This window comes from Scyliorhinus canicula, chromosome 10 (genome assembly GCF_902713615.1).
Source record: "Scyliorhinus canicula chromosome 10, sScyCan1.1, whole genome shotgun sequence".
Lineage (NCBI taxonomy): Eukaryota > Metazoa > Chordata > Chondrichthyes > Carcharhiniformes > Scyliorhinidae > Scyliorhinus > Scyliorhinus canicula.
Window position 1 is genome coordinate 159,034,399 of NC_052155.1, and position 23,579 is coordinate 159,057,977.

The following is a 23,579-nucleotide window of genomic DNA, read 5'->3' on the forward strand; positions in this document are numbered from 1 at the left end:
TCCACCAAGGTGCTGTTACCCCTGGTCCACATTTGTGTAGAACAATACTAAAAGTGCCCTGGCGTGGTCTTGCAGGCATGGCCGTTGACTCCCGGTTGCCAGGTGAATCCGGCGAGTGGGTATTTAAATGAGCTACAGATATGCATCTCGGCCAGCGAGGGTAGGATCCAGATGGTGCCACATGGAGCAAGTCAGGTGACTCACGATCAGCCGAGATTTGGGGTACTCACCTGATTCACCCGTTGTTGAATTGTGCTGGAGACCTTTTATATGGATCTGTCACCTTTGCGTCCGGAAGTTGACTCGGCTACCCACTCTTACAGTGACCTAGAGCTGGTATCTTCCCCGAAGTACTTGCTTTCTACCAACAATCTGAAGGCCCTCAAAATGACGATTCTCATGCCAGGTTCATTGAGCAGACAGCAGGTATGTTGGCTACTCAAAGTCTTCACCAGGGGAAAGTTACCCCATGGAAGCAGGAAGGTGATAAAAGTGGCCTATGTGGGTGTGAACATGAACGTAAACAAGGATGACGCTAGTTGTGCTGAATATGATTCTCTCTATTGAATTTCTGATATTGATTTGTCAGTTATCATTAAATATTGGTTTTATATTTTCCATGGGATGTAGGCATCACTTGCAAAGGTGGCATTTATTGCTCTTCTGTAATTGAACTGGAGGAGGTGAGCCTCCTTCCTGAAATGCTGGTGAGATTCTCTGCTCCCACCGCTTGTCAATGGGATTTCCTATTGAAGTCACCCCACGTCACTGGGAAACCCAGGGTCGGGATGCCCTGCCGGCAGGAAAAGAGAATCCCAATGACCGGAGAATTCCACATGTAGCAGAATTCCCAAGCCTTTGCCGTTCTTTTTGTAGCCACAGTATTTATGTGTAAAAACAAAATATTGCAGATGTTATAAATCTGAAAATAAAAGCAGAAAATGTTGCAAATACTCAGGTCAGGCAGTATCTATTGGGAAAGAAATAAAATTAACAGGATGAATTTTTTTAGTGGGTCCCAATCCTGCTATTAGGGTGAAAATGCAGGCCAGGAACATGCTAGCGTCAGGACCCTGATGACGTTTTTTGAGGAGGTGACCAATTAAATGATTTAACTCGGGGCTAAATAGCAGGCTTTTAAAGCAGACCAAGGCAGGCCAGCAGCACGGTTCAATTCCCATACCAGCTTCCCCGAACAGGCGTCGGAATGTGGCGACTAGGGGCTTTTCACAGGAACTTCATTTGAAGCCTACTTGTGACTATAAGCGATTTTCATTTCATTCATTTTCAAATGGCAACCTCGAGGTGTCAAGTACAAGACAGGCTCTCGAGAGTGGAGGGGAATTAGGACGCTCTCCAATATGGAGAGATCATCAGCCCCAGTGTCAGAGGTGGGAGGTACTGATGCAGGTAGATTAAAGAGAGAGCACCTCAAGATGCAGGGGGCCCAAAGGGTTTTCCAAAACTGTTTAAGCCAAGAAGGATAATTCTGCCAGGTCATCAGCAAGGAGGGGCAACTGCTCCACTGGATGGCCAGTGGCCGTAGCCTGGCCCTCTGTCTGTGGCAGGTGTGGCTGGATGGTGTGCGGGCCAATGGAAGTACATTGGCCTGAGTGGGGGGGGAGGGGGCGTGGGAGTGGAGGGGGGGAGTGGAGGGGGGGAGGGGGAGTGGAGGGGGGGGGAGGTGGAGTGGGGGGGAGGTGGAGTGGAGGGGGGGAGGGGGTGTGGAGGGGGGGGGGGGCGGTTCCAAATAATTCCAGTTACCTTGTGAAGAGTGGCTTTGGCAGGTCCCTTAACTTGGTCTAATTGGTTCCCTGACATTTGCGGAAGGGTAATAATTACTCGGCCAATGCTGCCGAACTGGAAATGGCCCGAAGGCAGAACCATGGCAGGAAATTGCACAGCTGCTTGCCTCCGGCCCTGCTCCTGTTTCCAATTGAAAATTCAGGCAAACGCAGCAAATATGAATGCAATTTCTCTCTACTCTGGTTACATTATTTTCTGAGAAAACTCCTGCGCTGTGCAGAATGCCAGCATAATAATTAGATTTTAGCCTCAGATTTTTCCACTGTTGGATAATTAATTGATCGAAATTTAAAAATAAAAAATATTGATATCTTTCAGAGGCCACCTGGAAGAAAATGTTTATCCCTCCTGATTGAAAATTTCAAGATGTTTTGAATTAACAATGAATTTCCTACTCTCATCGCCGTAGAATATTTATAAAGATGTATCAGTTTATAAAAGTGTTAAACTATTAGTTGTCATGGGCAGGATACCGCCCCCCCCCCCCCCCCCCCCCCCCCCCCCCGGCATGTTTTATGGCAGTGGAAGCCGTCATCCATTGGCCAGTGGCTGAATCTTCTGGTTCCATCCAGTCCTGCCGTTCTCACTGGGCTTTCCCATATTTTTCACGCCCTGCTGTTGGGGAACCTGTGGCAAGGGGGGGGGGGGGGGGGGTCACCCTCAGTGGGATGAGAAGGTCCCACTGCTGGGAATGACCGAAAAACTTTGGCCAATGCAACAAAAATAATCCTCAATATATTTTGCATCTGTTACACTGGGATGTGTGTTTACAAAAAAAAAAATCTTCCACTATTTGAAATGTAAAAGAAAAACACGAAGGTTAACACTAAATTAAGCACCTATGAAAATATAAATTGTGACTCCATGAGCAGCTGACCTCATTTGAGAACGTTTGCTGGGATCGCAAATTGAAGATTCGCAGGTCCAAAACTTCTGTTCATTTGTTTTAATGATGTTTTAATGGGCGGCACAGTGTTTAGCACTGCTGCCTCACAGCACCAGGGACCTGGGACCTGGGGTGACTATCTGTGTTGAGTTTGCACGTTTTCCCCGTGCCTGCGTGGGCTTCCTCCGGGTGCTCCGGTTTCCCTCCACAGTCCAAAGATGTGCAGGTTAGGTGTAGGTGGATTGGCCATGCTAAATTGCCCCTTGGTGTTCAAAAGGAGAGTTGGGGTTACTGGGTTACGGGATAGGGTGGGGACGTGGGCATTGGTCGGGTGCTTTTTTGGAAGGTCGGTGTAGACTTGATGGGTTGAATGGCTTCCTTCTGCACTGCAAGGATTCTATGATTCAATTATCATAGTTTGCTGTCCTGATTTCCTGTGAACATCACCACTCATAGCAATGTTAGTCAGCAGTATAGTTCTCAAAGTCAAAATGGTCAACAATTACCAACTCATTCGACCCTATACAACTATCAACACTTAGACCCAGACTGTCCAGTTGGTGGCAATGTCATGGTGGTTGCCAGTGACCATAATTACAACTGCACTCTTATCTTATCAAGGAGAGTGAGGAATGAGGCACCACTGCAGAGACTGGTGAGCCCCCCCCCCCCCCACCCCCACCTTGACAGCACCAGCTGAAGTAACTCTACTTTTGGTCATCATGCTTTAGTCTAAAGATATGTCTGAGAAAAACCTCACCGTCGGGGTATTTTAAAAACTATTTAAAATGCTTAACACCTTAAATGGCGGTTATGAGTTTGTGGTGGAGAATGAGTGATGGAGGTTGGGGGGATTCGAGGAGTCAGGGTGGAGTGTTCATGTTTGGGAGGGGGCGAGGGAGGAATGGGCATTGTTGGAGGTGAGGTGGGAGTAAGCATGGTCTCATTTATATTTTTGAGATCTTGCTGTACAGAAAAGGGTTGCCTGCTTTGTTTACATGACAACAATCTCTTTGGAGTCATAACAATAAGTACTTTGGATGATTCTATCAATTTAAATCATTCTTCCAGCTATGTCTAAATGTATTACACTTCACTCATCACCTGCCAGTTTGTATATAAATTTGTGACAGAGCCAATTCTCAATTCAAGTTACTCTGTTGATTCAGATTTGGCTGTCACAACACTTCCTCTTTGTTACCCCACCCTGATTAATGTGTCTGACTTTACTTCATCTTCAAAATAAAACACAAATGGATCATATTGAGACTAGATGTAGGGGTAACATTTTCGATCCACCAATTGCAGGAATCGTCGCAGGTGGGAAGGTGCACTGAAGAGTCTATTGATGTCAGGCAGGAATTTCCAGTCTCGGGATTTTCATACGGCTTATGTAGTGGGGAATTTTTAAGCTTTACACTTTATCTTTTAGTTATGGTCAGTAGAAATCAGGGGCGGGATTCTCTGACCCCCTGCCAGGTCGGAGAATCGCCAGGGGGCGGTGTGAATCCCGCCCCCGGCGTCTGCCGAATTCTCTGGCACCGGTGATTCGGCGGGGGCGGGAATGGCCATGATGGGCTGAGGTCCCGCTGGTTCTTTGCCAGGTCCCGCCGGCATAGATCAGACTAGGTCCCTTACCGGCGGGACCTGGCGGCGTGAGTGGGCTTCGGGGTCCTGGGGGGGGGGGGGGGGGGGGGGGGCACGAGGCTATCTGGCCCCGGGGCGTGCCCCCATGGTGGCGTGGCCCCGATCGGGGCCCACCGATCCGCGGGCGGGCCTGTGCTGTGGGGGGACTCTTTTCCTACGCGTCGGCCGTGTCAGCCTCCGCGATGGCCAACTCGTAGGTGAAGCCCTCCCCCCTGCGCATGTGTGGGGATGACATCAGCAGCCGCTGAAGCTCCCGCGCATGCGCGGACTCTCGCCGGCCAGCGGAGTCCCTTCGGCCCCGGCTGGCGTGTTGCCAAATGCCTTCCACGCCAGCCGGCGGGGCACAAACCACTCCGGCACTGGCCTAGCCCCTGAAGGTGGGGAGAATTCAACATCATAGCATTGATAGCAACATCACAAATTCTCACTGAAAGCAACAAAAAAATCCTCAGTGTTGATGGGAATACAGATAGCAATCGCTCACTGATCTTTTCATTAATGGTTGACTCCAAGAATATAGGGTCACTTCCTTACCTTTCTCTGCAATTTTCAAATTTGCTGCTTTTGACTCTCCTCTTCTAACTCTGTCTAATTCTTCTCTTCTCTTTCTTTCCTTTAGCTCTTTATTTGCTCCTCTCTGCCATCTTTTGCTTCTCAGTTTTTCTTTGCTTTAAAGTATGTGGTGCGATGGGGAAAGAAGGCATCATTGGATGCGTGCTAAATCTGTGGTCCGCCCTACTATCTCTTACTATCCCCACGCACAATCACTTGCGATTCCCTCAGCTCTTCATTTCCATCATTAGCCTGCTCTTTTCCCCCCATTAACTTTCAGCTTCCATTGTTCTGTTATCACCTCAATCTCAAACATCCACCCACTCTCCTCACTCCCACCAGCTTCACCCCAGGGGTACAGGCCAGAAGCCACAAGTCTTCTCAATCTCTAGTTTTACTTCTCGTCTCCCTGCCCCCACCCTCTGGTTCTGTTTCCTTCACCTAGGCAATGCTTGTTTTTTTAAATTCAACACCTTTGCTGAGAAAGAGTATTCAAATTAGAATGTGGAAAAAAGTGCACATTTATAGAATAGAAAGAATTTACAGTGCAGAAGGAGTCCATTTAACCCATCGAGTCTGCACCGGCCCTTGGAAAGAGCACCCTACTTAAACCTACACCTCCACCCTATCCCCATAACCCTACCTAACATTTTTCGGATACTAAGGGGCAATTTAGCATGGCCAATCCACCTAATCTGCACATCTGTGGACTGTGGGAGGAAACCGGAGCACTTGGAGGAAACCCATGCAGACACGGGGAGAACGTGCAGACTCCACACAGTCACCCATGCCGTAAATCAAACCTGGGACCCTGGAACTGTAAGCAACAGTGCCACCCACAGTGCCTCCCATTTGTCTTCTTTCTACTCTGCTTTTCCATCTCCCTTTCTGACACAAAGTTCTTTGAAGTTAATATCAGTTTTAATCTGCCTTTAATTCACATTGACCTTTTCTAAATGTAAACAGGCAAAATAATTAGCTGATCTCAAAACGTAACTGTTTGAAACTGAAGTAATATTGCATGAAGAGATCTGCACACTTTCTTCTCCTCAATCTCTCAGTTGTCCACCCACTCTCTGACTTAATTTCTAGTCTAATGAACACAAATCACAGGTTACAGCAGGCACGTCATCAGAACCACACACACACATACACACAAATGTTCCTCTTAAAAAACTCAATACGAATTTTACTCCTGCAAAGTTTTTGAAAGGTTCCCTCTCGTCGAAAACCTATTCCGGCAACACAGCCAAAGGAATGGATTTGATGCATCCCGAGAGATTCCATGCACTGAAGTCTGAATTTTCATTTGTGTGTCCGATTCCAGCCTTCGGGTGGGGGGGGGGGGGGGGGGGGGTGGTGGAATATGGATGGGGAACATAAACATGCTGCATCAGGACCCAGAGGGCAATTTTTGAGGGGGCTGCCAGTTAAGTGATCAGCTGCGGGAGCCAAGCCTAGCGGGCCAATCGATGGCCCTCAGCATTGACACATTGGTAAACTTCCAGATGTAGTAGCCGCTGATACAGGAAGGTGAAGTATAGGATGCCTCAAGATGGAACTTTCCTTTGAAGATTTTGTAAAGACTTCAAAAATTAAAAAAACTAGCCAGAGCTTCTTGCCTGTGGTGGCAGCTGTGGTTACCTGGTCTAAATATGGTAGACAGTGCGCTGGGCCCCAGGAAGTAACCTCTGTTCATCAGCCAGGATTCAGCATTTTTTTTGGGGGGGGGTCGGGGAGGTGGACGAGCTGACCATCGACTGGATAATTCTACTCAGTTTCTGAAAAGTGACCTCAATAGGCCCAGTAAAGGGCTTAGTTGGCTACTTACCACACCCCCGGACCATCAGCCAAACAGGTTCTTAAAAAATAAGCCAGAGATGGGACCATGCCCAAAACCAGGACACTGTCTGGTGGCTGGAAATTGCAGGCCTGTCCATCTGGAATGCCACCTTTGTGGTTACTCCCTGGCACAATCTAAGTTGGCTTAAAGCCTAAACCCAGGCTTTTGGGAGAGGCTACTAGTAAAAAACAGGAGTGAAGGCATAAAAGATAATTCAGTGAATACATCTAATCATACTATGATGAAGTATGCAATTTTGCTTTTTAAAATTTTCTTTAGACTCTTATTTTGGACATGAGCAGTTTCAGCGATGTAAACGAATGGCAAAGAAAGGGGGTGGGATTCTCCGCTGTCGGGATTCTCCGTTGTGGCGACAGCCCTGGGGTTTCCCAACAGTGTGGGACTGCCCACAATGGGAAACCCCATTGGCCGGCTGGTGAGACGGAGATCCCCGGGGGGCGCTGATGCACTAACAATTGCACACAGAAAGACAAAATGGTATAAAAGAGGCTTTATTACCGTGAGATGTTATTCCCTCAAGTGGAGCTGTAAAATGGCAGCTCAGGAGACCTCATGGATATTTATACTGCTCCCTGTGGGCAGACCTAGCCGGCAGGGGCTTACCGACAAACTATGCAGGGGCTTACCGACAAACCTGTAATAGCAGGTACTATTGTACATCCCCTAATAGAGGCACACACATATATATTCAGTGGTATTACCACAGGCGCTACGTCTTTTTGTTAGGTTAAGTAGTGATTTGATAAAAGTTTTCAAAATAATGAAAGGAAGGGACAGAATGTATAGAAAGAGATTGGGCGCGATTCTCCGACCCCCACACCGGGTGGGAGAATCGCGGGAGTACCGGGCGATTCCCGCCATACAGCCCTGGCACCCGCACACGATTCTCCCAGCCCCCCCCCCCCCCCCCAAAACGGCGTGTTGAGTTTTACGACAGGCAGCTCGGAGAATCGCAGGTCGCCGTTTTTCACGGAGACCCGCGATTCTCCGGCCCGATGGGCCGAGCGGCCTGCCCAATCCGACTGGTTCACGCCGGCGCCAACCACACCTGGCCGATGCCGGTGTTAACAGCGCGCGAACGCTGCGTGTGCGGCCTGTGGGGGGGGGGAGGGAGGGAGGATCGAGCACCAGGGGGGTGCTCAGGAGGGGTCTGGCCCGCGATCGGTGCCTACTGATTGGCGGGCCGGCGTCTCTAAAGGACGCACTCTTTTTCTTCCGGCGCCCCGCAAGATCAATCCTCCACACTCCACGCGGGGAGGACGGCAACCGCGTATGCGCGGGTGACGTCATTTAAGCGCCGCCGGCCACATCATTTAGGCGGCGCCGCTTTGAAGCGGGCGCCAAGGCCCGGCGCGCGAAATTGACGCGGCGCCGCTCCTAGCCCCCTGGGGGAGGAAGAATAGGGGACGAGGAGCGGCCTCCGACGCCGGAGTGAAACACTCCGGTTTTCACTCCGGCGTTGGCACTTAGGGCGGAATTCTCCGCACTCACGACAGGGCGGAGAATAGCGGGCGGCGTAAATTTTTACGGCCACGCTGGTCCGACGCCCTCCCGCTATTCTCCCCCCTCCCCCCACGCCCGCCTCCTGACATGAATCGCTGCCCGCCGTTTTTTTACGGCGAGCAGCGATTCACCCCTGGCCGATGGGCCGATTTTCAAGGCCTTTACGACCGTTTTTATGAACGTAAATCACACCTGGTCTGACCGTTCGTAAAAACGGCCGTAAAGTCTCGATCTGGGGAACCATGGCACCGATTGATCGGCCGTGCCAAGGGTGCCGACCGATCGCGGGCAGCGGGTACTTACCCCGCGCACTCTTTATCCTTCCGCCGCCCCCCTGTATCCATTCGCGGGGCGGTTGAGGGGCATACCGGCCCGCGCATGCGCGGGTTTAACGCAAATGCGTGATGACGTCATCCGCGCATACGCGGGTTGGAGTCGTCCAATCCGCGCATGCGAGGCTGACGTCATCTGACGCGTCAGCCGTCGCTAACTCTGGCTAGCGGGCTTAATGAAATTCGTTAAGCCCGCGATGCCGGAGTTCACGGCCGCGGGATGCTAGCCCCGACCGGGGACCAGAATCAGTTCCTGGTCGGGGGGGGTGGAGGCTGGCGTCAAACCCGCCCGTTTTTGACGCCAGCCTCACGATTTCTCGCGGGTGCGGAGAATCACGCCCTTAGTCTCCCGTTGGGAGAATCACGCCCATTGTTTCCAGGAATCAAGAGGTCTAGATGTGAAAGACAATATTATAGATTTAGTACAGAGACCAAAAGACCTTTTTTTTTTTACACAGAGTTGTGAGGATTTCAAATTCATTACCAGAGTTGTGGTTAAAGTCAGAACCATATCAAGCTTCAGGAATAGATGGTAGAGAAAAAGGATACAGAAACAAGGCAAGCACGTGGAATTATTGTTCCAGCAGAATGCAGTTACCAACATGCACTTGTTGGAGCTGCATGGCTTATTTTCTATGTAAGCTTTATGCCAATAAAAAAATTCAAAAGGAATCTAAGACTTTTGTGAACTTGATCGACAAATGACATATTCTCTGGGTACACTAACCATAAAATAGCTATTGTGTCGTGGGATACGACACCAGGATCGTATGGGTGATGGGAATAATGGGTTATGAGGAATTTTCTACGAAAAGCATGCGCTATATTGAATTTAGTATGTCCTGCTTTGAAAATTGGGGCAGAATTTATGACGACATCGAGGAATGGTGTGTCAGTGGTTGACAGTCGAATTTCACAGATGTTTGTGAAAAATACTAATGATTGCTGTAGTACAAGAAATCAATCACAATTGTTATTCATTTTCATCCCACAGTCACCAACGAAAGCAATGCCCAATATTACGCACCTGTCTTTTTCATATAAGATCATCATAAAAACTGGGTGACATGCCACATATTTCCTTATTTAAATCATTTTTACTTGTAATTTTGCCAAGATTAACATACAATTCAATAAATAATCTGCACTCTTAATTCCAAAATTTTGCACCAAATTCACAGGAAGCAGATTTTGGAGCCAGTGTCACCTCCAAATACCATGTAAAAGTATTTGAAATAGAAATGTCTTTGGTTTGTGGACACAGTTTACAAACTATTTCAAAACTAGTAACAAGTAATTAATAATGGGTTGGTGTGTGGGTGTTTGTGTAGGTTGAATGGAGGATAAAGTGTACCCTTACTCTTCCAAAGGTTGTCTTTGCCTTTGAAAACAGTCATTCATTGTCTGGTTAGGTTAAGCACATATTCAAAGTTCTGATCCTCAGGTCACTTTGAAGCAACACAATGTTCCTTTCACTTTTCTTTATACATATGAATTAAAATGCATTGTTACTCACAAAACCTTATGGTAGTGCAAACAGTGTAAATATAATCAAATCACTACTCGAGCCCGCTCTCAGCTGATCCAATTTAGGAAATGCATAGCAATGGTGGCACGAGCCTTTAAAAAGAGTGGCACCTACCTGTTTGGCTTAGCTGTGAAGTGCTGCGACTACGTCTTGAGAGACCTACGATAGCCACCATTTTGGCGCCAATACTGGATCGTCGCTTCTTGCTACCGGTGGCAACAGTGCCCACAGCTGTGTCAGATTGGCTGCCATCGTTTTTCTCCATGCTGTACATGTCGCCGATCACGCTGGTGCTCTTCGTCATGTTCTTTCCTGAGGTTCCCATCTGTTTGCTTTGCAGTTTGGATGTAAATACACTGTGAGCCGTTGGTACAGATAAATAACATCGACAGAAAGACAAGGGAAAAGGTAGAGGAAGATACAAAAGGACAGGTTTCAGCTAGAGGGTCTGGGAAAGGCATGGCCAAAGCAACTCAGTTACAAGGCACTGCAGGGCGAGGAGAAAGCATTATCTTGCACCTCTTTGTAGACTATTCTGCTCTACAAAAAATTCTAGTCTTAATTGATGTGACTAGTAAACTCAATTGCAGATTTGCAGACACATGCAGCAGTTGATTTAATATGAAGCTTTTTTAGTATTATCAGAAGATACAGCAAATATTTGCAAAGGCACTCATTTTGGTCATGCCCTATATCAATCCTGAAATGGCAGGCGATGGTAACTGAATTATAATTTTTTAACTATAGGGCAGCATGGCGTCACAGGGTTAGTACTGCTGCCTCGCAGCAGGGACCCGGGACCTTGGGCGACTGTCTGTGTGGAGTTTGCACCTTCTCCCCGTGTCTGCGTGGGTTTCCTCCGGTTGCTGCAATTTCCTCCCCCAGTCCAAAGATGTGCAGGTTAGGTGGCTTCGCCATGCTAAATTTCCCCTTAGTGTCCAAAGATGTGCAGGTTAGGTGGGGTTACAGGAATAGGGTGAGGGAGTGAGCCTAGATAGGGGGCGCAATCGAATGGCCTTGTCAGGCCCGTCCAGCGACGCAACAAGGCTGTTAAATCTGTGAGAGGCCTCTTGTGAGATTTGCGTTGCTCGGAACACCTCGCGAGATCTAACAAGATCTTGCGCCATGTGGCGATCTGGATCTTGCCCTCACTGGGCGCGATCCAAATTTACATATTTAAGTGAGCAGTTAGGCTTAGGCGGCACTGCCAGGCTGGCAGGGGCATGGAAAGGGAGCCAGGCTGGCTGCGTCAAGGTGCCCAGGTGGCAGGTTGCCCATGCTGGGGATCGGGCCCGAGGGTGCCCTGCCCTTATGAGGTGGGGTGAAGGAGGCTCGAGGACCCCCTAATCGGTAAGTTGAGGCATGGGGGGGGCGGGGGTTGGCGGTGGGGTCCAAAGGCTGCGGTGGGGGTCCAGAGGCTGCGGTGGGGGTCCAGAGGCTGCGGTGGGGGTCCAGAGCTGCGGTGGGGGTCCAGAGGTTCGGGTGGCATTTAAAAATGATGCCCCGATCTCTTCTTGCACTAGCGAGCTGAGCTGGTCAGTGCAGGAATTGAAGGTAATTGCGGCTGCGGCTGGGCGTTCCTCACTGAGGCCAAACAAAAGAAAGAGTCCCGTTTGATAGCGGGATCGTTCTCTCCACTGCAGGCGCCAAGAAACACCACGCTAAATGTGCCCAAAACGGAACTCTGTTTCTTTCCTGTTAAATCGCACCCAGGGTGCTCTTTCAGAGGGTTGGTGCAGACTCGATGGACCGAATGGTCTCCTCCTGCTCCGGAGGGATTTTATGAACTTGTTTGCTATTCTTTGTATATCCCTAAAATACTTTGGCCCAGGTCCCATGTTGAAGTTTGCTGGGACTGCAAAAAGCTTGGCAATCAGTGAAATCTGCAATTACTTTTTTTTCTATCTTGATGTGGGTGTATTGTTCTTTTTCGGAGAACACAACTGCTCAGCATTGATTTCAGGGACTGTTGAAATTCCACTTTAGCAGCATTAATCATTTGTTTAAATGCTTATGTAAGGCTTCCTTCCCCAGACTGCTCAGTGAGTTTTTCCGCTGAGTAGCAGAGATGTGTAGACCAGGAAGGTTTCAGGTCCTGTTACAAACATCACCTTGATTGCAAATAGGGTCATATTCCAGTCACTACATTTGGCACCTCTGTCCTTTTGTGGAAATAGAAATGGCTGGGGTTCCTGCTCTCCATCACTTTAACCTCAGTTGGAGGAACGTGCTTGAGAATGTTTTTTTTAAAATTAAAGTGTCCAATTCTTTCTTTTTGCAATTGAGTAGCAATTTAACGTGGCCAATTCACCTACCCTGCACACCTTTTCGGGTGGCGGAGGTGATACTCACGCAGACACGGGGAGAATGTGCAAACTCCATACGGACAGTGACCCGGGGCTGGGATCGAACCCAGGTCCTCAGCGCCGTGAAGCAGCAGTGCTAGCCACTGTGCCACCGTGCATGCTTAAGAATGTTGGATGAGGGTGGATTGTGTTTGGCTGTGAGGTTCCCAAGGATTAAAACATTCACTATCAAAACCCAAAAAATGGATAATGGCAAATCCATAACTGTGAACTGTATCCTAGTAATGCATCAAAATCCTCAGAAGGGGAGACGGAAGGATTGGGTGAGAAAAATATAAATAAATATGTGGGTAAACATGAAACCATTTTGCTCAAAATGATCAAGATATTAAAAAGCCTGCAAGGGTAGTTGGAATAGGATCACAAACATTTATAACCTTGCTTATCACAATTAGTAACTGAACATGTCTGATGCTTTCTAACGGAACCAATGAAAACATCAAACTGAATCACTGCCAGCATCAATATATTCCATTGGAAAAAACTCTATAGTGGACAAAGCAAGGCTTGTATTTAACAGCGCAAGTATGCACATGCTTGCAATAGGTTCAGTTAGTAAGTACACAATTCAAAATTTACTCAGGTAATAATTAGGAACAATTTCTCTCAAAAGTCAATTTTAGTGTATAATTAAATTGTAAAAAAATATTTTCAATGCACAAAATGTAAATAATTTTATTGATGTTGTATTTCCATTCACTTTGATTTCAGTGAAGTAACCAAAAACCTGTGTCTTGTACGGTATAACTTTGACTTCATCAAGCTTATCTGCATCTCCCAGGAAAGATTACAGGCAATCCTTAAAGTTAAAGTTAAATCTGAATTCATAAATTGATTGCTGATCTACAAAGATTGGTGATTAATTATCAGGTTTATGGAGGCTGTGGGGTGGGATCCCATCCAGGAGAGTATTGGAATAGTCATCTGAACCACCTTAAACTGAATCAAATTCATCCTCGCACACGAAGAGGGTGAATTCACTCTGCGCATTACCTCACTCCACACTCCCAATCCTATCTCCCCCCAGCTCCTCCTTCCATTTTTCCTTAATCCTCACCCCTGCTTCTCCAGCCATCCATATATGTATCCCCAATCCTACCCTCCATTACCACATCCGGTAGCAGAAACCACTCCAATAAGGTACACTCCAGCAGCTTGGGAAACCCTCTCCATTCCTTCCGTGCAAAGTCCCTCACTTGTATACACCTGGGGGCGGAATTCTCCAACCCCGCCCCCCGCTGGGCTGGAGAATCGCCGGGGGATGGTGTGAATCCCGCCCCACCACCCCGCCTGCCAGATTCTCCGGCGGCGTTTTTTCATCAGGGGCGGGAATCACGGCGCGCCGGTCGGGGGCCGTTGGCAGTGGCCCTCCCGGTGATCCTCCACTCCGCGATTGGCTGAGTGACCTCCCATTTTCGGACAGTCCTGCCGGCGTAAATCAAACACAGTCCTTACCGGCGGGACCTGGCTCTGCGGGCGGCCTTTGGGGGTAGGGAGGGATCTCGCCCCCACGGTGGCCTAGCCCATGATCGGGGCCCACCGATCTGCGGGCAGGCCTGTGCCATGGGGATACTCTTTCCATTCCTGCCGGCCGCTGTAACGGTCCGCCATGGCCGGCGCGGAGATGATCCCCCCTGCGAATGCGCTGGGATCACGCCAGAACACACTGGCGCTCCCGCGCATGCGCTAACTCGCGTCGGCCGGCGGAGGCCCTTCGCCGCCGGTTGGCACGGCGCCAACCCCTCCGACAACAGTTGGCGCAGCACCAACCCCTCCGCCGCCGGCCTAGCCCCTGAAGATTCAGAAGATTCCACACCTTCAGGGCGGCCCGACGCTGGAGTGGTTCACGCCACTCATTGGCGCCGGTAAGGCCCGCCCGCCGGATTCCGGAGAATCCCACCCCTGAACTCGCTTCCCTTCGGCAACTCCACCCTCTCCCGCAGCTGTGCCAGACTTGCAAACCTCTCCTCCAGATATAATTCCTATGCCCTCGCCAGCCCTACCTCTCTCCACCTCATATACGTACCATCCATCTCCCCTGGCTTAAATCCATGGTTCCGACATAGCAGCAGACATCCCCTCCATCCTAAAGTGCCTCCTCAACTGGTTCCGCACCCTAATCGTGGACTGTACCATCGGGCTTACCATGTTCCTTCCCGACGCCAGCACAAGTGCTGCTGTCACCATGGCCCTTAGGCTGGTCCACCTACTGGACTCCTCCTCCAGCCTAACCCACTCTAACCCCTCTCCTTCCCACCACTGTCGCACTTCTCCAGATTCGCTGCCCAGTAGTAATGCAACAGATTTGGTGACGCGAACCCTCCTTTCTGCCTCTGCCTCTGTAGCAGGGCCCTCTTCACCCTAGGTACCTTCCCCGTCCATATAAACTCCGAAATCGCTGCATCCAGTTTCCGGAAAAAGGCCTTCAGAATGAAGATCAGGAGGGTTTGGAATAGAAACAGGAGCCTTGGCAGAAAGTTCATTTTTACCACCTCGACCCTCCCTGCCAGTGTCAGGTGTAACGTATCACATATCCTAAACTACTCCTTAACCTCCTCCAACAACTTTGGCAGGTTCCATTTGTGCATCATCGCCCACTCTCCCATCACCTGAACATCCTTGAAAAGGTTATAAGAGATAGGGTTTATAATCATCTTGAAAAGAACAAGTTGATTAGCGATACTCAACACGGTTTTGTGAAGGGTAGGTCATGTCTCACAAACCTTATTGAGTTTTTTGAGAAGGTGACCAAACAGGTGGATCAGGGTAAAGCTGTTGATGTGGTGTATATGGATTTCAGTAAGGCGTTTGATAAGGTTCCCCACGGTAGGCTATTGCAGAAAATAAGGAAGTATGGAATTGAAGGTGATTTAGCGGTTTGGATCAGTAATTGGCTAGCTGAAAGAAGACAGAGGGTGGTGGTTGATGGCAAATGTTCATCCTGGAGTTCAGTTACTAGTGGTGTACCGCAAGGATCTGTTTTGGGGCCACTGCTGTTTGTCATTTTTATAAATGACCTGGAAGAGGGTGTAGAAGGATGGGTTAGTAAATTTGCAGATGACACGAAGGTCGGTGGAGTTGTGGATAGTGCTGAAGGATGTTATAGGATACAGAGGGACATAGATAAGCTGCAGAGCTGGGCTGAGAGGTGGCAGATGGAGTTTAATGCGTAAAAGTGTGAGGTGGTTCACTTTGGAAGGAGTAACAGGAATGCAGAGTACTGGGCTAATGGCAAGATTCTTGGTAGTGTAGATGAACAGAGAGATCTCGGCATCCAGGTACATAAATCCCTGAAAGTTGCCACCCAGGTTAATAGGGCTGTTAAGAAGGCATATGGTGTGCTAGCCTTTATAAGCAGGGGGATTGAGTTTCGGAACCACAGGGTCATGCTGCAGCTGTACATAACTCTGGTGCGGCCACACCTGGAGTACTGCGTGCAGTTCTGGTCACCACATTATAGGAAGGATGTGGAAGCTTTGGAAAGGGTTCAGAGGAGATTTACTAGGATGTTGCCTGGTATGGAGGGAAGGTCTTACGAGGAAAGGCTCAGGGAATTGAGGTTGTTTTTGTTAGAGAGGAGAAGGCTGAGAGGTGACTTAATAGAGACATATAAGATAGTCAGAGGGTTAGATAGGGTGGACAGTGAGAGTCTTTTTCCTCGGATGGTGATGACCAACACGAGGGGACATAGCTTTAAATTGAGGGGTGAGAGATATAGGACAGATGTCAGAGGCAGTTTCTTTACTCAGAGAGTAGTAGGGGTGTGGAACGCCCTGCCTGCAATAGTAGTAGACTCGCCAACTTTAAGGGCATTTAAGTGGTCACTGGATAGACATATGGATGAAAATGGAATAGTGTAGGTCAGATAGGCTTCAGATGGTTTCACAGGTCGGCGCAACATTGAGGGCCGAAGGGCCCGTACTGCGCTGTAGTGTTCTATGTTCTATGTTCTATCCAAATACCTAAACCTGTCCCTGACAACCTCAAATGGCAAAACCCCAAGATTGGCTCCTCGGCCCACTGCATTCACCGGAAAAATCTCACTCTTTCCAACTATCAGCTTATAGCCCGAGAAGGCCCCGAACCTTTCAAGTATGTCCATAATTCTCCCCATACTCTCCAATGGGTCCGACACAAACAACAGCAGGCCGCCTGCAAACAGCGACACCCGGTGTTCCCTATTCCCCCTCACAATCCCTGCCACTTGACTGACTCCCTAAGGACCATCGGCAAGGGCTCTATTGCCAGTGTGAATAGCAGTGGGGGCAGCAGACACCCCTGCCTCATTCCCCTGTGCAACCCAAAGCTCCGTGAACTCACCTTGTTCGTCCACACGCTCACTACAGAGGCCACATGCAACAGATGCATCCATGCCACTAATTTTGGCACAAACCCAAAGCTTTCCCAAATATTTGGTTGTCTGCCTTAATATCCCTTTGCTAAATTTTGTTCCAGTGCAGAACGTTGAGACGTTTTACTAGATTAAAGGTGCTATATAAATGAAAGTTGATTTTGTTTCTTATTATGTCCTCATCTCTCTCAGCTCCACAGTATTTAAATCTTAAGTTAAATATAAAAGTTAATTATATTACAATGTATCTGCCACCTTAGAACAATACAGTTGACTGTGATGTTGCAAGCTATTACCAGAAGTCGGTGTAACTGTTACATTTATTGTCGGTTTGGCTAATATTTAATTGCCAGGTAAAAGTTAAAAGCAAATTATTTAATTATTAGGAAATTATGTAAAGACCCACAACCAGCACTCAACCAGCATCATAATTCTGTTTGTCTATTAGTGTTATTGTTATATCCGCTCTATTCATGAATTTACAGTGACTTTGAAAGATCAATGAAAAATACAGTTATCAGCTTCATAGAAACTGAATAAGTCTAGAATTTTGAAACAAAAAAAAATTCCCTAATCACCTTAAGGCAGTAAAGCCTAAATACAATACAAAATGCTGTATTAATTTACTTAAATTCAGCTCCCAGGGACTCCACAGCAGGGTGTCCTCACTTGGGGGATGTGGGGTGGTGCCCATGTGTGTGTGGGGGGGGGTCATTGCCCATGGGTGGAGAGTGTGGAGGACCCACAAGTTCACTTAGAGATCATGGATCCCTTTCAAAATGGTGGCCCGATCTCTGTGTTCAGCTACCCAGTGCGAAACAAAAGTGTGGGCTAAACCAGTGAGAAACTCCCCAGGGCCCAAAAATATGACTAAGTGTCATTGAATAGTGGTAAGGAACTCGCCAGGAAGCTCCCTGAAAAACCCGCCACAAATGAACTTAGAAATTGTTCTGGAGAATTGCGCCCCTATGTCCTCTTCACAATGTACTTGCCAGCTAGCTATCCTGATGTAAACAGCAAATTTAAAAATGATACCATCTGTCCCTTAATCAAAGTTATCGATGTACAGGTTGAGCATCCCTTATCCGAAATTCCAAAAACCAAAACATTCTGCAATCCAGACCTCTTTTCGATCGCCAACATGACGTCACAAGTGGGAAATCCTGGGCGATCCGCAGTTCCCAACATACGCTGCACGTGCGCAGTTTCAAAAGCGCACCGCACATGCGCAGTATATTCCAAAATCTGAAAAATTCTGAAATCCGGTACACACTCGGCTCCAAGCATTTTGGATAAGAGATTTTCAACCCGTACTTCAGAAATAGTTGAGGCCCCGGCACCGAGTGTTGTCGCACTCCACAGGTTACATCTTGGCAACCTGAAAATTACCACTCTCTATTTCCTGTTCGCGTACCAATCCTCTGTCCATGCTACTATGTTACCTCTTATATCATGAGCTCTAATTTTGTGCCATAACCTTTGTTGCGGTATCTTGTCAAATGCCTTCTGGAAAACCAAGTACACCACATCTAAGTCAATGTTCCTACCCGGACCACTACAACAAGAAATTGTTCCTCACACTGCAAGATTGTCTCGAGTTGCAATGAGATGTCTCTAGCCTTGACAGCAGGCAGGGAACACAATCTTCGTAACTCAAGATTGTGATAGGAAAGAACAGTATGTCTTCCCGTGACTATACTGTCTCCTATCTCTATCATATTCCTTTTACTCATCCATTTGAATGGCATGTTGCACTATGCTACAATGCAAAGTTTGCTCATCCACCCTGCAGTTCTTGTTCTCATCCACACAGGTTATAAATTCACCACAAAGTCAAGGACATAGGCTCTTCCATCACTATATCCAGCATTAATATACCTGCCTAATATGCAGTCCATCATCCTGTTACCGACCATTGGCCAATTCTGAAGTTCCACTTGAGCTAAAAGATGCGAGTGCTTCCTGGAAAAATGTGTCCAGGTAATCCTACCCTTCTCTGATGCGCTTCAAGGGCTGTAACTCAGACACTAGTTGACATTTCTCAAGCCACAGACTTCTACCACAGATATGGTTGTCCAGGATTGTAATGAACACAGAACATAGAATATACAGTGCAGAAGGAGGCCATTTGGCCCATCGAGTCTGCACCGACCCACTTAAGCCCTCACTTTCCCCCTATCCCCGTAACCCAATAACCCCTCCCAACCTTTTTTTTGGTCACTAAGGGCAATTTATCATGGCCAATCCACCTAACCTGCACGTCTTTGGACTGTGGGAGGAAACCGGATCACCCGGAGGAAACCCACACAGGCACGGGGAGAACGTGCAGACTCCACACAGACAGTGACCCAGCAGGGAATCGAACCTGGGACCCTGGCGCTGCAAAGTCACAGTGCTATTCACTTGTGCTCCCTTGCTGCCGTCAATGCTTTCAACAAATTACCACATGTTGCAGTTATGGGAACACCACCTAACTAGTTACTGGTAAGCAAAGTAATAGCAAGTTTAAAGTCTTTTAGCAAAGAAAAAACCTCCAGCTACTGGAAGTAAAACAAAAAGAATCAAAAGCAGCAGCTCCTGCCCCCTCTAAACCAAATTCCCATTTACAATAAATCCCTAACTTTGGCACTTATTTCACAAAGTACTCAATTTAAGGATCACTCTGTGCTCCATACACGAGATGATCTAATGCGAGGTAAAGAGTTGATAAGCATAGATGTAATGGAGAAGCTGAGGCAGCATATTATTAAATGCAGCAAATGTGTCAAATGCTACAAAATTCTGATGTGTTGTACCAGTTTTGTTTGTCCCATTGGTGTCGTTATGTCTCCAAAATAGTGCATGCCTTTTGTGCTGGCCCCATCCGAGGCCATTTTGGTGAGGATGTCCATGCACGTGCAGAGAGCGTGTGCTCACGCCACCAGAGGTATTCAGAATGGGCAGATTGTGAAGTTAATCAAAACATAATGCCGAGCTAATGCCAGTGCTGCTGTATTGAAGCTGAATGCTCCCGCTAACGCTCTTAGTCTCACAAAGTTGACGACTGTGTAGTATTGAGTTTGAACAGGTTCAGCAACTCAAAACTGCGCATCCAAGAGTGCTGTGGGCCATTAGTAGCAGCAGAACTCTATACAATCACAATCTGTAACCTCATGCCAACAAGGGGGGCAACAATTCCCTGGTGCATTCTCCATGACAATGCCTTGATTATAGTCGACTTGCCAACCAATCAGAACTCTATTCCCATGCAGCATAAATTGTTTCTCACCTTTGAAATTTGGTATTCTTGCTTCTGGCCTGAGGAGTGCAAGACGAAAAGCTTCAAACGCATGCCACTTTTTTCAGCAATACTCCAAGTTCTGTACCACCAAGAAATCTTCTTCATTTCTTAATTCTCAGTCCCATGACATTGTTGCAGAAGTTCCTCAAGGTCGTGTCCTAGGCTCAATCATCATCAACTGCTTCCTCCATCATTAGATCAGAAGTTTGAATGTTTGTGGATTATTGCACCATGTTCAACGCCATTCACAACTCCTCAAACACTGAAGCAGTCTGTGTCCATTTGCAGCAAGACCTGGACAGTATTCAGGTTTGGGCTGATAAGTGACAACTAGCATTTTGTCACACAAGTGCCGAACAATGACCATCTCCAACAAGAGAGCATCTAACCATTTCCCCCTCATATTCAATGGCATTAGCATCGCTGAATCACACACGATCATCATCCTGGAGGTTACCATTGAACAGCCATATAAATACTGTGACTATAGAGCACATCAGAGGTTGGGAATCCTGTGGAGAGTAACTCAGCTCCTGATTCCCCCAAGCTATCTACAAGGCACAAAATCAGAGTGTGATTGAATATTCTCCACTTGCCTAGATGAGTGCAGCTCCAACAACACTCAAGAAACTCAATACCATTTGGGCCAAACCAGCCCATTTGATTGGTACCCCATCCACCACTTTCAACAGTCACTCCCTCCACCATCGACACACAGCGGCAGCAATCTGTACAATCAACAAGATGCACTGTAGCAGCACACCCCAAGGCTCCTTTGACAGTACTTTACAAATGTGTGATGTTTACCACTCAGAAGGACAAGGGCAGAGATGTGTGGGAACACCACCACCTGCAAGTTCTTCTCCAAGTCACACAGCATACTGACTTGGAACTATGTTGCCGTTCGTTCACTGTCGCTGGGTCAAAATCCTGAAACTACTGTCCTAACAGCACGATGGGTGTTCCTGCAACACATGGACTTCAGCTGTTCAAGTAGGTGGCTCACCACCTCAAGGCTCTCAACGACAATTAGGGATAGGCAATAAATGCTCACCTAGCCAGAGATGCCCATATCCCATGATCAAATTTGTAAAAATCCAGAGATAATAACCCGTGAGGTTCTATTATTTAAATTAGCCCCTCATTTGGGCAGCACGGTAGCATTGTGGATAGCACAATCGCTTCACAGCTCCAGGGTCCCAGGTTCGATTCCGGCTTGGGTCACTGTCTGTGCAGAGTCTGCACATCCTCCCAGTGTGTGCGTGGGTTTCCTCCGGGTGCTCCGGTTTCCTCCCACAGTCCAAAGATGTGCAGGTTAGGTGGATTGGCCATGATAAATTGCCCTTAGTGTCCAAATTTGCCCTTAGCGTTGGGTGGGGTTAGTGGGTTATGGGGTTACTGGGTTATGGGGTTAGGGAGGAGGTGTTAACCTTGGGTAGGGTGCTTTTTCCAGGAGCCGGTGCAGACTCGATGGGCCGAATGGCCTCCTTCTGCACTGTAAAGTCTATGTCTAATTCCTGAAACTCTCCAAACAGGGATTTTTGCTTAAATTCCCAAATGTTATTGGTCGCAACATGAACCATAATAACTAGATCTTCCTTTCCATATTTTTCTTTAGCCATGATGTGATATCATGAATAATGGCAGTGGGCAGGCAGCACAACCATCAATGCCTATTCGCAGCGGCAAAGAACACACTATCCTCATGACTATATTGTTTCCTCTTGCTATCAACTTCCTTGTTACTCCCCCCCCCCCTCCCCACTTGAATGGCCTCACCTTCCATGGTGCCATTTCCAGATTTCCATCCACTCTCCATTCTTTCACCCATTTCATTCACCCAGGTTGAGAGGGGTGTTAAGAAGGCGTACAGTGTGTTAGCTTTTATTGGTAGAGGAATTGAGTTTCGGAGCCATGAGGTCATGTTGCAGTTGTACAAAACTCTGGTGCGGAGGCATTTGGAGTATTGTGTGCAGTTCTGGTCGCCACATTATAGGAAGGATGTGGAAGCATTGGAAAGGGTACAGAGGAGATTTACAAGAATGTTGCCTGGTATGGAGGGAAGATCATATGAGGAAAGGCTGAAGGACTTGAGGCTGTTTTCGTTAGAGAGAAGAAGGTTAAGAGGCGACTTAATTGAGGCATACAAGATGATCAAAGGATTAGATAGGGTGGACATCGAGAGCCTTTTTCCTCGGATGGTGATGTCCTGCACGAGGGGACATAGCTTTAAATTGAGGGGAGATAGATATAGGACAGATGTCAGAGGTAGGTTCTTTACTCAGAGAGTAGTAAGGGGGTGGAATGCCCTGCCTGCAACAGTAGTGGACTCGCCAACACTAAACGCATTCAAATGGTCATTGGATAGGCATATAGACGATAAGGGGATAGTGTAGGGGGACTTTAGAAGGGATTCACAGGACGGTGCAACATCGAGGGCCGAAGGTCCTGTACTGCGCTGTAATGTTCTATGTTCTATGTTTTACCCTCATCCACACAGGTGCTGGATAAAGGAAAAGGCCAAAGCTCCTCCAGCATGACTACCAAACCTATTATGTCCAATTAGTCTTGAAAGAGGGAGGTGCTGTGCCTGCCAAAGTTAAATAACTCAAGGTATATGGAGGCAGCAATAGATGGGTCTGAGCTGATAGCATCAGTAGATATGCAAGGTTGTCTGGCTGGATAGGCAACATAATAAATTTGGTAGTGATGCAAGTCTGACTGTCAAGAAGTTCCGCTGGTTGAGTAAACATGTAGTCCATTGGACTTCCAGTGGCGGCCATGGACTGTGCACTCTGGCCTTGGTGTAGCCACTTTATGCCCAGCAGGAAAATGGTGCCGAAGTTGTAAAGGGAGAGGTTCTCCCCAAGATTTATGTCTGCTGGCTACCGGACCCCGCAAAAAACAGTCAAGAACCTGGCTAAGGATTTGGAGGGAACCAGTGGCAAAGCGAGAATGACAGAAGGGGAATGGCCAATGCCAGTGGGAAAGGCCCAGATGGAGCGTTTGATGGCCTTCATCAGAGATTAATTTCAACAGCAGAGGAAGAAGATGCATGGGGACTTGTTGAAGGCCATCGAAGGAGCAGGAGTACTTCTGTGAGGGTCGCTGGATCGAGTGGAAAAGTGCCTTGAGGCACAAAGGGCAAAGATACAGGCAGTGGAGATGGTGGTGTCTGCCCAGAGAGACTGGATTTTGTCCCTGGAGGTGGAGATAGGGGCTATGGGGACCTGTGTAAGTCTCTGGTGAAGGTGGAGGAGCAAGAAAACAGGTCCAGGCAGAAGAACCTACAGATTGTGGGGCTGTCAGATGGTGTGGAAGGGGATGAGCGCACAAAATATGTGTCAAGGATGTTGGCCAGGCTGGTGGAGCAAGGAGTTCTGGACAAGGCCCCAGAGGTGGACAGGGCCATAGTATCTATAAGGCAGAGGCCAAGAACGGGGGAGCTGCCTCGGGCGGTGATT

At 47.9% G+C, this 23,579-nt stretch overlaps 1 protein-coding gene across 46 annotated transcripts in view; it reads right to left on the reverse strand.

Moving 5' to 3' along the window:
• rims2a (regulating synaptic membrane exocytosis 2a) overlaps positions 1 to 23,579 on the reverse strand; it is a 1,202,647-nt gene that overhangs the window by 189,574 nt on the left and 989,494 nt on the right. For 33 of the 46 annotated variants that reach the window (XM_038810037.1, XM_038809989.1, XM_038809995.1 and 30 more), the window contains one exon: positions 10,233 to 10,450. In XM_038810037.1, coding sequence (XP_038665965.1) covers positions 10,233 to 10,450 — 218 coding nt within the window. Of the gene's footprint in view, positions 1 to 10,232; positions 10,475 to 23,579 lie in introns of all 46 variants that reach the window. The other 13 variants (XM_038810036.1, XM_038810038.1, XM_038810032.1 and 10 more) reach the window with 1 other exon arrangement.